The following is a 14,368-nucleotide window of genomic DNA, read 5'->3' as shown; positions in this document are numbered from 1 at the left end:
GATAAAAATAGCTTACGGTGTGGAAGGTAGATTCCAGAGGATGAGACACATGCCAGTATTTATAGCTCAGCATTTTCTAATATTGTTATAACTTCAAGTTGAACAAATATATTTCAAGGAAGACGCAATACATGAAAGTCACAGATCAAGTAAACAGAGTAAGACGTGTGTACACTTTAACAGTCAAATCATAACTGAGTCCAAGTCTAGCGGCCGCTGGCTTTCTGGCCGCTTAGGTGGCGCTGCTGCTGCATGGCTGGCAGACAGCGCCACATGTAGAGGACACACGTAACTGCACGGTGGCATTTTGAAAGATCGGCGAGTCACAACACTTTTCCCCCCTTTGAAGTTTTTGCACAGGTGGCCTGTAGATTGCTAACGTCCATAGGTGTTGTTTGACTGGCCGTAAAGTCTTGAGGAGGCGGCTTCCTGTATGGACGAAAGTGTCCCCGATGACCATGTGTGCGATTTCAGAGTCGATGCCGGGCCAGTACAGATGACGGCGTGCCAGAGATTTTGTGCGAGAGGCACCCCAGTGCCCTTGGTGAAGGAGGCGCAAGACCGAAGCACGCAAAGACACAGGTACCACAAAACGCAGCGAAGCACTTCCGGTGGAGAGGAGGATAACACCATCCATAGCCGTGAGGCAGTAACGCAAAGCATAGTAATTCCACAATGGATCAGAAGTCTTAGCTGATGGACGATCTGGCCAACCCTTCTGAATACAGCGTAAAACCCGGGAGAGGGTAGGGTCAGAACCCGTAGCAGCCGCCAGCTGGTCCCCGGTGATGGGGAACCTGTCCACAACCCGCTGCTCGGCAACATCCTGGTGGAAACACAAAAGTTTGTCCCTATCGAATGCCAGATCAGAACCCATGGGAACGCGAGACAGTGCATCAGCATTCGCATGTTGAGCCGTTGGCCAGAAATGAATCTCATAATTGAAACGAGACAAGTAAAGAGCCCAATGCTGGAGGCGGTGTGCAGCCTTGTCAGGAAGTGACATTGATGGATGAAACAACGAAACAAGAGGTTTGTGATCCGTAACAAGATGAAATGTGGATCCATAGAGAAAAACACCAAAATTATGAAGAGCATAAATAATGGCCAATGCTTCTTTTTCAATTTGAGAATACTTTTATTGGGCATCCGTGAGCGTTTTGGAGGCATAAGCAAGGGGTTGTTCAGAACCGTCAAAAAAACGGTGCACAAGGACTGCACCGACCCCCTATTGAGAGGCATCCGTGGCAAGAACAAGATGTTGGCCAGGTCGATAAGTAGCCAGGCACGGGGCCTGTTTCAGCATAGTCTTCAATATCTGGAAAGCCGCATCGCATGACGCGGACCAGTTAAAAGGCACGTTTTTATGTAACAGGCGATGCAACAGCTGAGCCACTGAAGCAGTAGACGGTAAAAACTTGTGACAGTATGCTATTTCCCCCAAGAATGCCTGCAGTTCCTTAACAGATGTTCGGCGAGGAAGGGCATCGATCGCAGTGACAGTTTGCTGAAGCAGACAAATACCATCCTGAGAGAGTTGAAACCCCAAGTACGTGATAGATGCCTGAAAAAATTTTGATTTCTGAAGATTACACTTAAGATCGGCAGTCTGTAAGACATGAAAAAATGTGCGGAGATTTTGAAGATGTTCGTCAGTAGTGGAGCCAGTGACAACAATGTCGTCCTGGTAATTTATACACCCAGGGACAGTGAGAAATAATTGTTCCAAGAATCGCTGAAAGAGAGCAGGTGTGCTGTCAACCCCAAATGGCAATCGTTGGTATTGATAGAGGCCGAAAGGCGTGTTGAGGACCAGAAACTGCCGGGAAGCAGCGTCAAGAGGAAGTTGATGATAATCTTCTGACAGGTCAAGTTTAGAAAAATACTGGCCTCCAGCAAGTTTAGTGAACAATTCTTCAGGTCGAGGCATAGGGTAAGTGTCGATAAGGCATAGAGCATTTACAGTGGCTTTGAAATTGCCACAGAGACGAATATCACCATTTGACTTAGCAACGATGACGACAGGAGAGGACCACTCACTGGAAGTGACAGGAAGCAAGACCCCTGAAGCAGTGAGACAATCGAGCTCTGACCTGATCACAAAGGGCCATAGGAATGGGCCGAGCCCAAAAAAACTTAGGCCGAGCAGTGGGTTTGAGCGTGATATGAGCTTCAAAGTCGTTTGTACGGCCTAACCCAGGAGAAAAAGGGACGAAAATGTCATCGACAAGGAATCCAATTGAGCATAAGGAATAGCATCAGAGACGATATTGACAGATTCATCTATGGAGAACCCAAAAACGCGGAAGGCATCAAAACCAAAAAGTTCTCCACGTTACTATGGTCGACAGTGCGGAACAGTGGGAACAGTGCGAACGACAGATTTGTAAGATACCTCAGCATCAAATTGTCCCAAGAGAGAAATCTTCTGTTTATAGTAAGTCTGTAATTGCCTAGTGACAGGTGACAGGATTGGAGAACCCAACTGAAGATACATCTGAGAATTGATGATAGTGGCAGCAGAACCAGTATCCACCTGCATGCGAACATCTCGATCAAGTATTCGGACAGTGTGGAGTAACTTCCCTGAAAGGGAAGAACTACAGACAACACAGAATCAGTGTCATGTTCATGAACATCATGTATGCGGTCGGATTTGCAAACGGATGACACATGACCCTTTTTTTTGCATTTGTGACACACAGCCCAACGTTGTGGACAATCTTCTTGTGAATGTTTCGTAAAATACCACAGACATGAAGGAAGTTGCCATGGGTTTTGCTGCAGTTTCTTAGAGGTTTGTTTACGGTTAGGCCGAGGCTGCGCTTGGGAGCGTACTGCGGCCAAGTCGGCCGATGGGGACCCGCCACATACTTCGTCAACATCGCACAGAGGTTATATTTCCCTGACGTCGCCCCAGGCCTCTATTTGCGTTCCAGTGGCGCGAGAAATTTCAAAAGGCTGAGCGATGGATTGGACTTCATCTAGAGTCGGATTTGCCAACAGAATGTATAACACTCCTGTCTGCTACTGCTGTACCATAACCTTGAAGCTGGAAACAGGTTGTGAAATAAAACTATTTTATTTAAGCAACTATGGTACAACGCAATAGAGCAGTGTTACCCTCTGAGAGGAATTTTGTTATGTTGACCATATTGTACCTAATGGAAGTGGCTTATCGGAAGTGAAAGTCAGAATTACATAAACATTTAAACAGTAACAAATAATATTTTACTTAGCTATACTGTTTAGAGAGTAAAGAAAACGGTCGCCAGCCTAATTAGGCAAGAGAATGATTAACATTCTTGTTTAAGAAATTAGGTATGAGTAACTTTAACGGATAACACAACCTTAATTTACCACACGTGAGTGCAATGAACTCTGACACATACATATGTTTACGGTAAGATTGAAGCTAGTAGCTAGAGCAGCACAAACTATTTGCAAAAATATAACAGATACCGAAACACTCTATTACTTTCAGGACTTGTTCAAACTGAATGGTCTTTATAACATTATTTTTAACCTTCACTGCAGGATCATAAATTGGACATAGGTCAAGTCTCTCTCAGTTAAATACTTTACTGTTTGAAATGGAAGTTAATTGGAATCCACTAACAGGTTGCTTCTCACTATCTTTTGAATAAAGAAATTATGGTTTTCATAAGTAGTGGTCTTCCCATTACTTGTTACCTAGCATTAGCATAATAGACAAACTGTGGAGCCTGTTATACCATTAATATGCACTTCCGATACCCAAGAGAGACAAACACTTAGCAATCATGAAAATATAATTTTCTACTATTGCAGTTTTCCACTTTTACTACAGTGAAACACCATGTTGACAAAATTACAAGAAACTGACTCACCTTTTAAAATTTACTACAGGTAGCACTATGATCATTAACTAACCAAAACTTTATAAGCCTCAATTTTAAGAACTTTAATTTATAAAAGGAACAGCAAATTTTACTTTATTACCAGAGTCTTCTACTTTCAAGTAAATGAGAAAATAGGTGACTTTGAAACTCCACAAAACTATAAATTAGACTATTTCCATCACTGGGAGGCTTTCACAAAACTACATTACTACCTCCCACAATTTCACTAAACCCACAGTAAATCTGAATATGCCCTTCTCATCAAAGATCAAATAACATTATGTAATTAACTGTCTAACTTCGAGGCTTTCATTTTTTTCCACAAAATAGGACACTCGGTAATCATAATTCAAATAGAAAGGAACCTGAGAGGTGTTATGATAGGGAAAAATCAAGATAGGTACATGAATTCAATCACAAGTTACCTTATATTTGAACACACTAACACATCCAATAAGCTGATCCTTCACTGTACACCATTATAGTACTCATTTACAGTGATTGCGCAATGTGGTGGCAACTGCAAGTTGGTAGGCGGATTTTCAGACACAATCGCTGGACTCTGGCCCTTCTTGGTGGCGATGATGAATACCAATTCCAGAATCGTTCCAGCTATTTATCCATCCATCCATCCGAGGCATTGGAAAGTAGCAGAAAAAGCCTCTCTCGGAAACAGCACAATATGCAACATTTACATGGCAGTGCACAGCTTGGTAGCTTGTCCCCAACTGGGTTCTATACCTGAATACCATTCTGATAATAGTCTAATATTTTTACATGCAGCTCATGGTGTACTGTGAAATGTTAATATTCTTTCATATTCTGATTGATTACCCATGTGAATACTTTTACCTCCCTGTTCTCTTTACAGTTTATTCCATAGAGGTGCAATAAAAAGATTAGTGTTCCAAAGTGTTTTAGTAATATAGTGTAGATTAGGTATTAATTAGTTATGGAGAAATTACCAGCTGGTCACTTAAGCATAAATATGTTTGGAGTTATTACATTACGCGTTTTTTGTAATTAATGACAAAATTATATTACCTTACATGTAGTGTATTGATCAGTTACAAATAACTTGTTTAACAAGTTCATAAGGTCACAACAGGCTTTAAAACTTTGTGATGTTGTACATAGTCTTTAAATTTGCCTTTTGTTACAAAAAGGAAGTGTAAACAATATTTGCAACAGAAAACTGGAGAGAACTGATTAACATTTTTTTTTTTTTTTTTTAATTTTTAGTTTTCAGAACATATTAAAAAAAAAACTAAAGTTACTTCGAGTTTTGGTGGATGGTAGATAAATTCTCCTTTCCCATAACAAATAATGTTATAGTATCCTGTATGTAGTGATTGGTAACATAAACGCCATTTATTTACAGGGAAAGCAGGGAAACCAAAGCAGCCTGGTGATGTATTTGGAGACCTTTTAGGTAGTCAGGGTTATGAGTTTGCATCCAAGAAAGAGTCTGGACCAAGGACAATTAATGAAATGAGGAAGGAAGAGCTTGCTAAAGACATGGATCCAGATAAATTGAAGGTGATTTAGAAGTGATTCCTTTTCTTTTACATATTAGTTACATATTTTATACAAAGTTATAAGTACAATATCAAATTTAACTTTTTTGTGCATTTCAAATCTGCCATTTTAATTTCATTTGTCACATTGTGTGTTGAAGATCCTGTTAGTGCTGGTACCCAAATAATTAGCTTGTGAAGGCTGAAGAAATCATACATTTTATGCGTGGAAATGTATTTTTAATGTAAACAATTATTTTTTGATAAATTACAAAATAAATTTGTGTGGTACATATTCCTCAACTGGTAGGCTGTATTTAAACACAAATAACAATTGTTTCCCAGATCTTAGAATGGACAGAAGGTAAAACACACAATATCCGGGCCTTGCTGTGTTCTATGCACACTGTCTTATGGGAAGACACAAAGTGGAATAAAGTTGAAATGCATCAGTTAGTCACAGCAGCTGATGTGAAAAAAGCTTACCGTCGAGCGTGTCTGGCAGTTCATCCTGACAAGGTAAGCTCCTCACCAAAATAAGTGATAGAGACAGGTTCATAGCATATGAAAGATGCATAAAAGTGTTCATTGTAAAATAATTTGCCATGTTGTAAGGTTGGATCAAAAAATGTTAAAGTTGTATTCAGAGAAAGTCAAGGAGTGTTCTGAACTTGCAAGCAGTGTTTCCTCTTTTTTTTTTTTTTTTAAGATCCATGAAAAAGTAAAAACAAACAGAATTTACTGAATGTTTGGGGGTCATGTTATCTTTCTGTCTTTGTATTTTTATATCTTTTGTTTGCCTTTGTCCTCAGGTTTCCTTGGCTTCAGGTTGTGGCATTTTAAGATGTCTGAGCTTTCTGTGTAGTGTAAATTAAATGAAGCCAACAAATTAAGTATTTTTTTGGAGAGTTTTTTACGGGACAACTTTTTATATTGTTCTGGGACCACTGAGTAGTATGTGTCTTCTAATAACATTGTATAATTCCAAGTATGCTGCCAAGTTTGATTGCCTTTATTTTTAGAATAGGCCTATTTTGGATTAATTGCCATCGTTAGGTTATCTATAAGTAATGGTACATAATTTTGGTACATTAATTCTAATTTTATAGGTAATTATTAAACAGATTTTGTTGTTACACATTTTTACGTACGTCTGACGGTTTTGACATCCATGAGACATCGGTGGTTCTACAACTGTCTTATTTTTTTGTTAATTACATTCATTTGGTGTTATCAGAGTAAAAATGATTGGTTATCACCTTATCTGACTTACTACTTTATTATCTGTAGCTTTATGCCAGCTTATTTGACAGCTAATCCAGCGATGTTGTATGGTTACAGGCAATTATGTTTATCATTGCTATTACATAGGTATTGCTCTTCACTACTGTTAAAATATTTCTTTTTGTTTGTGTTATATCTGTATAATTTTTTTTTATAATTGTTTTTTTTTTTTTAACTCTTGGTATTATGTACAAATTATGGCAAACCTATTTTCTTTGTTATAACTTGTTTTAATTATTATTTGCTTGTCTACATGACATCGCTGGATACTGTTATAATGTGTTTTTGTAGATGAATTTTGGTATAGACTCTGTGTAGTCCTTTGTTTTCAATTATAAATGGAACTGAAAGTCGTATCTTAGGAGTCCCTGGTTTGTCAGTTAGAGGTGGGACTCCGTCACCTCCAAAGGTCCGAGGCATTTTGCTCTGATTGTTGCCAGCATCATATTTAAAGAACCAGGGAAGCAGGTTGCTAGCCTTACTTGCCCCGAGTCCCATTGGGTTTTACCCCTAACGGCTGAGGGACTAACCGGTGGATTTGGTAGTCTTTGCCGTATGAGCACAAAGGTGACCACGACTCAGAATATGTCCGAGATGACCAGCCTTATTCCAAAGTAACTGGTATCCCGACTGTCGGGACCACTTACTTGGCCACTCATACGTTGCCCGTGGTTCATGAACTAGGACATGACTACAGGAACCCACACCATGAACCATGAAAGTGCAGGAAGTCAGGTCCATATGTAGGAGGATAAGAGTGGAGAAACTTCAGGATAAGGAAATCAGGCACAAGTACATAACAGCGATCTCAGAAAGGTACCAGTTAGTTGAGTGTAGTCAATTACAGTCATTGGAAAAGGAATGGACAAGGTACAGGGACACAGTACTAGAAGTGGCTAAAGAATGTCTTGGAACAGTAGTGTGTAAAAGTAGGATGAAGCAAACAGCTTGGTGGAATGATACAGTAAAGGCAGCCTGTAAAAGGAAAAAGAAGGCGTATCAAAAATGGCTACATACCAGAACCCAGGTAGACAGAGAAAGTTATGTTGAAGAAAGAAACAAAGCCAAACAGATAATTGCAGCATCCAAGAAGAAATCATGGGAAGACTTTGGAAACAGGTTGGAGACTATGGGTCAAGCTGCTGGAAAACCATTCTGGAGTGTAATTAGCAGTCTTCGAAAGGGAGGTAAGAAGGAAATGACAAGTATTTTGGACAGGTCAGGAAAACTGCTGGTGAATCCTGTGGATGCCTTGGGCAGATGGAGGGAATATTTTGAAGAGTTGCTCAATGTAGGTGAAAATGCGATCAGTAATGATTCAGATTTCGAGGTAGAGTGGGATAGGAATGATGATGGAAATAGGATCACATTTGAGGAAGTGGAAAAAATGGTCAATAGATTGCAGTGCAATAAAGCGGCTGGGGTGGATGAAATTAAGTCGGAACTCATCAAATACAGTGGAATGTCAGGTCTTAAATGGCTACACAGGATAATTGAAATGGCCTGGGAGTCGGGACAGATTCCATCAGACTGGACAAAAGCAGTAATCACACCAATCTTTAAACATGGAAACAGAAAAGATTGTAACAACTACAGAGGTATCTCTTTAATCAGCGTCGTGGGTAAAATCTTCTCAGGTATTGTTGAAAGGAAAGTGCGAGTATTAGTTGAGGACCAATTGGATGAAAATCAGTGTGGGTTTAGGCCTCTTAGAGGCTGTCAGGACCAGATCTTTAGCTTACGGCAAATAATGGAGAAGTGTTATGAGTGGAACAGGGAATTGTATCTATGCTTTATAGATCTAGAAAAGGCATATGACTGGGTTCCTAGGAGGAAGTTATTGTCTGTTCTACAAGATTATGGAATAGGAGGCAAACTTTTGCAAGCAATTAAAGGTCTTTACATGGATAGTCAGGCAGCAGTTAGAGTTGACGGTAAATTGAGTTCATGGTTCAGAGTAGTTTCAGGGGTAAGACAAGGCTGCAACCTGTCTCCACTGTTGTTCATATTATTTATGGATCATATGTTGAAAACAATAGACTGGCTGGGTGAGATTAAGATATGTGAACACAAAATAAGCAGTCTTGCATATGCAGATGACTTAGTTGTGATGGCAGATTCGATTGAAAGTTTGCAAAGTAATATTTCAGAGCTAGATCAGATATGTAAGGACTATGGTATGAAGATTAGCATCTTCAAAACGAAAGTAATGTCAGTGGGAAAGAAATATAAACGGATTGAGTGCCAAATAGGAGGAACAAAGTTAGAACAGGTGGACGGTTTCAAGTACTTAGGATGCATATTCTCACAGGATGGCAACATAGTGAAGGAAGTGGAAGCGAGGTGTAGCAAAGCTAATGCAGTGAGCGCTCAGCTACGATCTACTCTCTTCTGCAAGAAGGAAGTCAGTACCAAGACTAAGTTATCTGTGCACCGTTCAATCTTTCGACCAACTTTGTTGTATGGGAGCGAAAGCTGGGTGGATTCAGGTTACCTTATCAACAAGGTTGAGGTTACGGATATGGAAGTAGCTAGGATGATTGCAGGTACTAGTAGATGGGAACAATGGCAGGAGGGTGTCCACAATAAGGAAATCAAAGAAAAATTGGGAATGAACTCTATAGATGTAGCAGTCAGGGTGAACGGGCTTAGATGGTGGGGTCATGTTACACGCATGGGAGAAGCAAGGTTACCCAAGAGACTCATGGATTCAGCAGTAGAGGGTAAGAGGAGTCGGGGCAGACCGAGGAGAAGGTACCTGGATTCGGTTAAGAATGATTTTGAAGTAATAGGTTTAACATCAGAAGAGGCACCAATGTTAGCACTGAATAGGGGATCATGGAGGAACTGTATAAGGGGGCTATGCTCCAGACTGAATGCTGAAAGGCATAATCAGTCTTAAATGATGATGATGATGATGATGATGATGATGGAGGAACTGAAAATTCCTTTCTTGTTATTTTTGTGCTACGCATTCTTTTCAACTTTCATAGGTGTGTCTTTCTATTTGCTTGTTGATAGGTTACCAAGTAATGTTGTATGGTTACAGTATTGTTTGCTTGAACCTGTCTTGTGAATTTAGCCATAATTTAATCTGGTCCTTTTGGTGTTACATGTAAAATTTGGATAACTTGTTCTATATTATTTTCTGTGTCGCTGCTCAGTATTTAGGTGGAGGAAAAAAGTAGATGGATTGTTGTCACTGCCTCTAACATGTTCTTGATAACTAGTGGTGAGGTTTCTGCCAATCTGACCACTACCAAATGTGTTACAGTCTTTGCGTTGAATTTTATATATTCTGGGTTTGAGATTATTTGTGATTTTGTTTTATCCGATTGAATTTGTGCTCTAAGATTGTGTCTTGTGTGGAATGTGAATCTTACATTTGTGATTTTTAGTATTGTGTTATCTTTCCTAGATGTATAGTTGGTATATGTGTAAATTTTGGTTTTATTGCCGTTTCTTTTATGAGTGTTATTTTTATAAACAGCTTTCTGGGGCGGGGAACCACAGTTCACATATATATTATGATTAACAATAACAACACTCAATAACCATTCAAATTATCATAATAATTACAACAATTAAAAAGTGAAGAATGATGAGGTGTATCCGAAATCCACAAAGCAGTATAAAGATGGTGGTTTCACATCAGTATCCCTGCATCTTCAGGTTTATAATGGTAATATTTCCATAATGTAGATGGGCAACTACAGAGTTCCAGCAAAGTGCTCACATTTTATGAGATTTAAAGTTTTACTTCATTGGTTTTATACAGTTGGTGTCTACTGGATCTTATATACTATGTGGTATTATCTGGCGTGGCTCATTCAGCAACCATGCTTGGTACATTTTTACAAGCATATTTTGGGTGCACTCAATTTTATTATGACAACTCGCATGTGGTTTGGCTTTTAACATTGATAACTTCTAAAAAGCTTGTACTCTTGTAATTGTCCAATCACATTATGGAAATTTAACGAATATAAACCTGAATATGCGTCTATACTGACATGAAATTAGTAGTTGTGGATAAAGCACCTTCATGCAGCTTGTAGAAACACCTCATCATACTTCACTTTTTAATTGTTATAATTTTTTATGATAATTTGAATGGTTATCGAGTGTTGTTACTGTTATTCATAGCATTATTTCTTTTCATATCATTGGTTGTTCTGGCTTGTCATGTTTACTGAATAGTTGAGTGACTGTTTGTGGATTGCAATCATTTTGTTGTACCACTTTTGTAGGATTTTAATCTCAGTTTGTATGGCATCTTGTGTTACATTTATTATTCTATTAATCATAGCATGTTCTACGTGTTTAAGAATGGCCTACCAGTCGAGAAATACGCATTCTACATGTAGGCACCCAAAATTTACATATATACAAACTATATATCTAGGAAAGATGCCTAACAAAAGTAATGCACTACTCTTTAAAGACAGCGACAAAATTCATCTATTTTTAGCCACCACTACAGGCCAAACAACACACAGTAGATAATATCCATATTTTACACTACACCAACAGGACCACTACCTAACATTCTGGAAGAGATGGGAATCTACACACACACACACACACACACACACACACACACACACACACACACACAAATAGCCACAAAAAATACTAAATGAGTAAATCAACCTGAACACAAACCATAAATAAAGAAACTTCATTAAAATTATGTACTAGCCCAATGTAACAATATTACGAAAAGGAATGTTGCTATTCACCATATACCGAAGATGTTGAGTCGCAGATAGGCACAAGAAAAAGACTTTCACAAAGCTTTTGGCCATTAAGGCCTTCGTCAACAATACACACACACACACACACACACACACACAAAAATGCAACCGTCACTTACAACTGCAATCTCAGGCAGCTGAAACCACTCTAGGAGCAGCAGCACCAGTGCATGATGGGAGAGGCAATTGGGTAGGGGTGAGGAGGGGGAGGGATAGTATGGTGTGGGTGACGCACAGCGAAGTGCTGCAGGTTAGACAGAGGGCAGTGGGGAGGGGGCAGAAGTAGTGGAAAAGGAGAGAAGTAACAAGACTGAGTGTGATTGTGGAATGATGGCTGTGTAGTGCTGGAATGGGGACAGGGAACGGGCTGAATAGGTGAGGACAGTGACTAACGAAGGTTGAGGCCAGGAGGGTTACGTGTACGTGGCATGTATTGCAGGGAGAGTTCCCACCTGTGCAAAACAGAAAAGACGGTGTTGGTGGTTAGGATCCATGAGGCACAGGCTGCGAAGCAGTCGTTGAAATGAAGGATGTCATGTTTGGCAGCGTGTTCAGCAACAGGGTGGTCCACTTGTTTCTTGGCGACAGTTTGTTGGTGGCCACTCATGCGGACAGACAGCTTGTTGGTTCTCATGCCCACACAGAATGCAGCACAGTGGTTGCAGCTTAACTTGTAGATCACATGACTGGTTTCACAGATAGCTCTGCCTTTGATGAGATAGGTGATGTTCGTGACGGGACTGTAGTAGTTGATTGTGGGAGGATGTATGGGGCAGGTCTTGCATCTAGGTCTATTACAGGGATATGAGCCATGAGGTCAGGGGTTGTGTAAGGATTTATGATTATTTTGTGTAGGTTCCGTGGAGGGCGGAATACCACTGTGGGAGGGGTGGGAAGGATAGTGAGCAGGGCATTTCTCACTTCAGGGCATGACGAAAGGTAGTCAAAACCCTGGCAGAGAATGTAATTCAGTTGCTCCAGTTCTGGATGTTACTGGGAATGCTCATCTGTGACCAGATGGTGGGTCTTTGGGAGATGGTGGGAGACTGGAAAGATAAGGCATGGGAGATTTGTTTTTGTACAAAGTTGGGAGGATAATTACAGTCTGTGAAGGCTTCGGTGAGACCTTCGATGTATTTTGAGAGGGACTCTCGTCACTGCAGATGCGACGACCAGTGGTGGCTAGGCTGTACAGAAGGAACTTCTTGGTATAGAATGAATGGTAGCTGTCGAACTGTAGGTTTTGCTGGTGGTTAGTAGTTTGACATGGACAGAGGTACTGATGTAGCCATATTTGAGGTGGAGTCAACATCTAGGAAGGTGGCCTGCTGGGTTGAGTTGGACCAGGTGTAGCAAAGGTTCTGGAGGAATGTGGATAGGTGTCCTCCCCCTCAATCCAGATAGGAAAGATGTCATCAGTTAATCTGAAACAAGTGAGGGGTTTAGGATTCTGTGTGTTTAGGAAGGATTCCTCTAGATGGCCCATGAATAGGTTGGCATAGGATGGTGCCATGCCATGTGGTAAAGGGACAGGAATTGTGGAGAGTCGGTGGAGGAAATGTTGGAGGGTAGGTTCCAAATACCAACCATTTCCTCCACTGCTCTCTACAATTCCTGTCCCTTTAACACATGGTGCCCTGAATCACTATTGATGCCACCTCCCTTTACACTAAAATTCCTGATGCCCGTGGCATTGCCACTATTGAACACTTTCTTTCCCACTGCCCAACGGATTCCAAACCAGCCACCTCCTTCCTAGTCACCATGACCAACTATATCCTCACTCATAAATACTTCTCTTTTGAAGGCATTACCTACAGACAAATTCAGGGTATTGCTATGGGCACCTGCATGGCACCATCCTATGCCAACCTATTCATGGGCAATCTAGAGGAATCCTCCTTAAACCCCTCACCTGGTTCAGATTCATTGATGACATCTCTGTGATCTGGATCGAGGGTGAGAACACCCTAACCATATTCCTCGAGAATGTTAACAACTTCTCCCCCATTTGCTTCACCTGGTCCTACTCAATCCAACAGGCCATCTTCCTAGATATTGACCTCCACCTCAAAGATGGCTACATCAGTACCTCTGTCCATATCAAACCTACTAACCACCAGCAATACCTCCACTTCGACAGCTGCCATCCATTCCATACAAAGAAGTCCCTTCTGTACAGTAGTCCCCAAGGTCGTTGCATCTGCAGTGACAAGCAGCCCCACTCGAAATATACAGAAGATCTCACTGAAGCCTTCACAGGCTGTAATTATTCTCCCAACCTTGTAGAAAAACAAATTTCCCGTGCCCTATCTTTCCAGTCTCCCACCATCCGGCCATAGAGGAACATTCCCCTCATAACGTAGTACAATACCGAATTGGAGCAACCAAATTACATTCTCCGCCAGGGTTTCCCACCTTTCGTTGTGCCCTGAAATAACAAATTTCCTGCTCACAGTGGTACTCTGCCCTCCATTGAACCTACACAATATACTTGTCCATCCTTACACAACCCCTGCTCCCCTTACCTCATGGCTCATACCCACCACCACCTACTCCAGTCCGGTCACGAACATCACCAATCCCATCAAAGGCGGGGCAACTTGTGAAATCAGTCATGTGATCTAAAAGCTAAGCTGCAACCACTGTGCTGCATTCTATATGGCCATGAGAACAAACAAGCTGTCTGTCTGCATGAATGGCCACCAACAAACTGTGGCAAGAAACAAGTGGACCACCCTGTTGCTGAACACACTGCCAAATATGACTTCCTTCATTTTAATGACTGCTTCACTGCCTGTGCCATACAGACCCTTCCCACCAACACCAGCTTTTCTGAGCTGCACAGGCAGGAACTTTCCCTGCAATACATCCTATGTTGCCGTAACCATCCTGACCTCAACCTTTGTCAAGTCACTGTCCTCACCCA

The 14,368-nt window shown here is 40.9% G+C and overlaps 1 protein-coding gene across 2 annotated transcripts in view; it reads left to right on the top strand.

Moving 5' to 3' along the window:
* LOC124606438 (cyclin-G-associated kinase) overlaps nt 1-14,368 on the top strand; it is a 246,517-nt gene that overhangs the window by 202,212 nt on the left and 29,937 nt on the right. For both annotated transcript variants that reach the window (XM_047138423.1, XM_047138431.1), the window contains exons 22-23: nt 5,263-5,420; nt 5,744-5,917. In XM_047138423.1, the coding sequence (XP_046994379.1) occupies nt 5,263-5,420; nt 5,744-5,917 (332 nt within the window). The remainder of the gene's footprint in view (nt 1-5,262; nt 5,421-5,743; nt 5,918-14,368) is intronic.

Source organism: Schistocerca americana, chromosome 1, assembly GCF_021461395.2.
Source record: "Schistocerca americana isolate TAMUIC-IGC-003095 chromosome 1, iqSchAmer2.1, whole genome shotgun sequence".
Taxonomy (NCBI): Eukaryota; Metazoa; Arthropoda; class Insecta; order Orthoptera; family Acrididae; genus Schistocerca; species Schistocerca americana.
The sequence above is the reverse complement of the archived record's forward strand: the minus strand, read 5'-3'. Positions and strand labels throughout refer to the sequence as shown.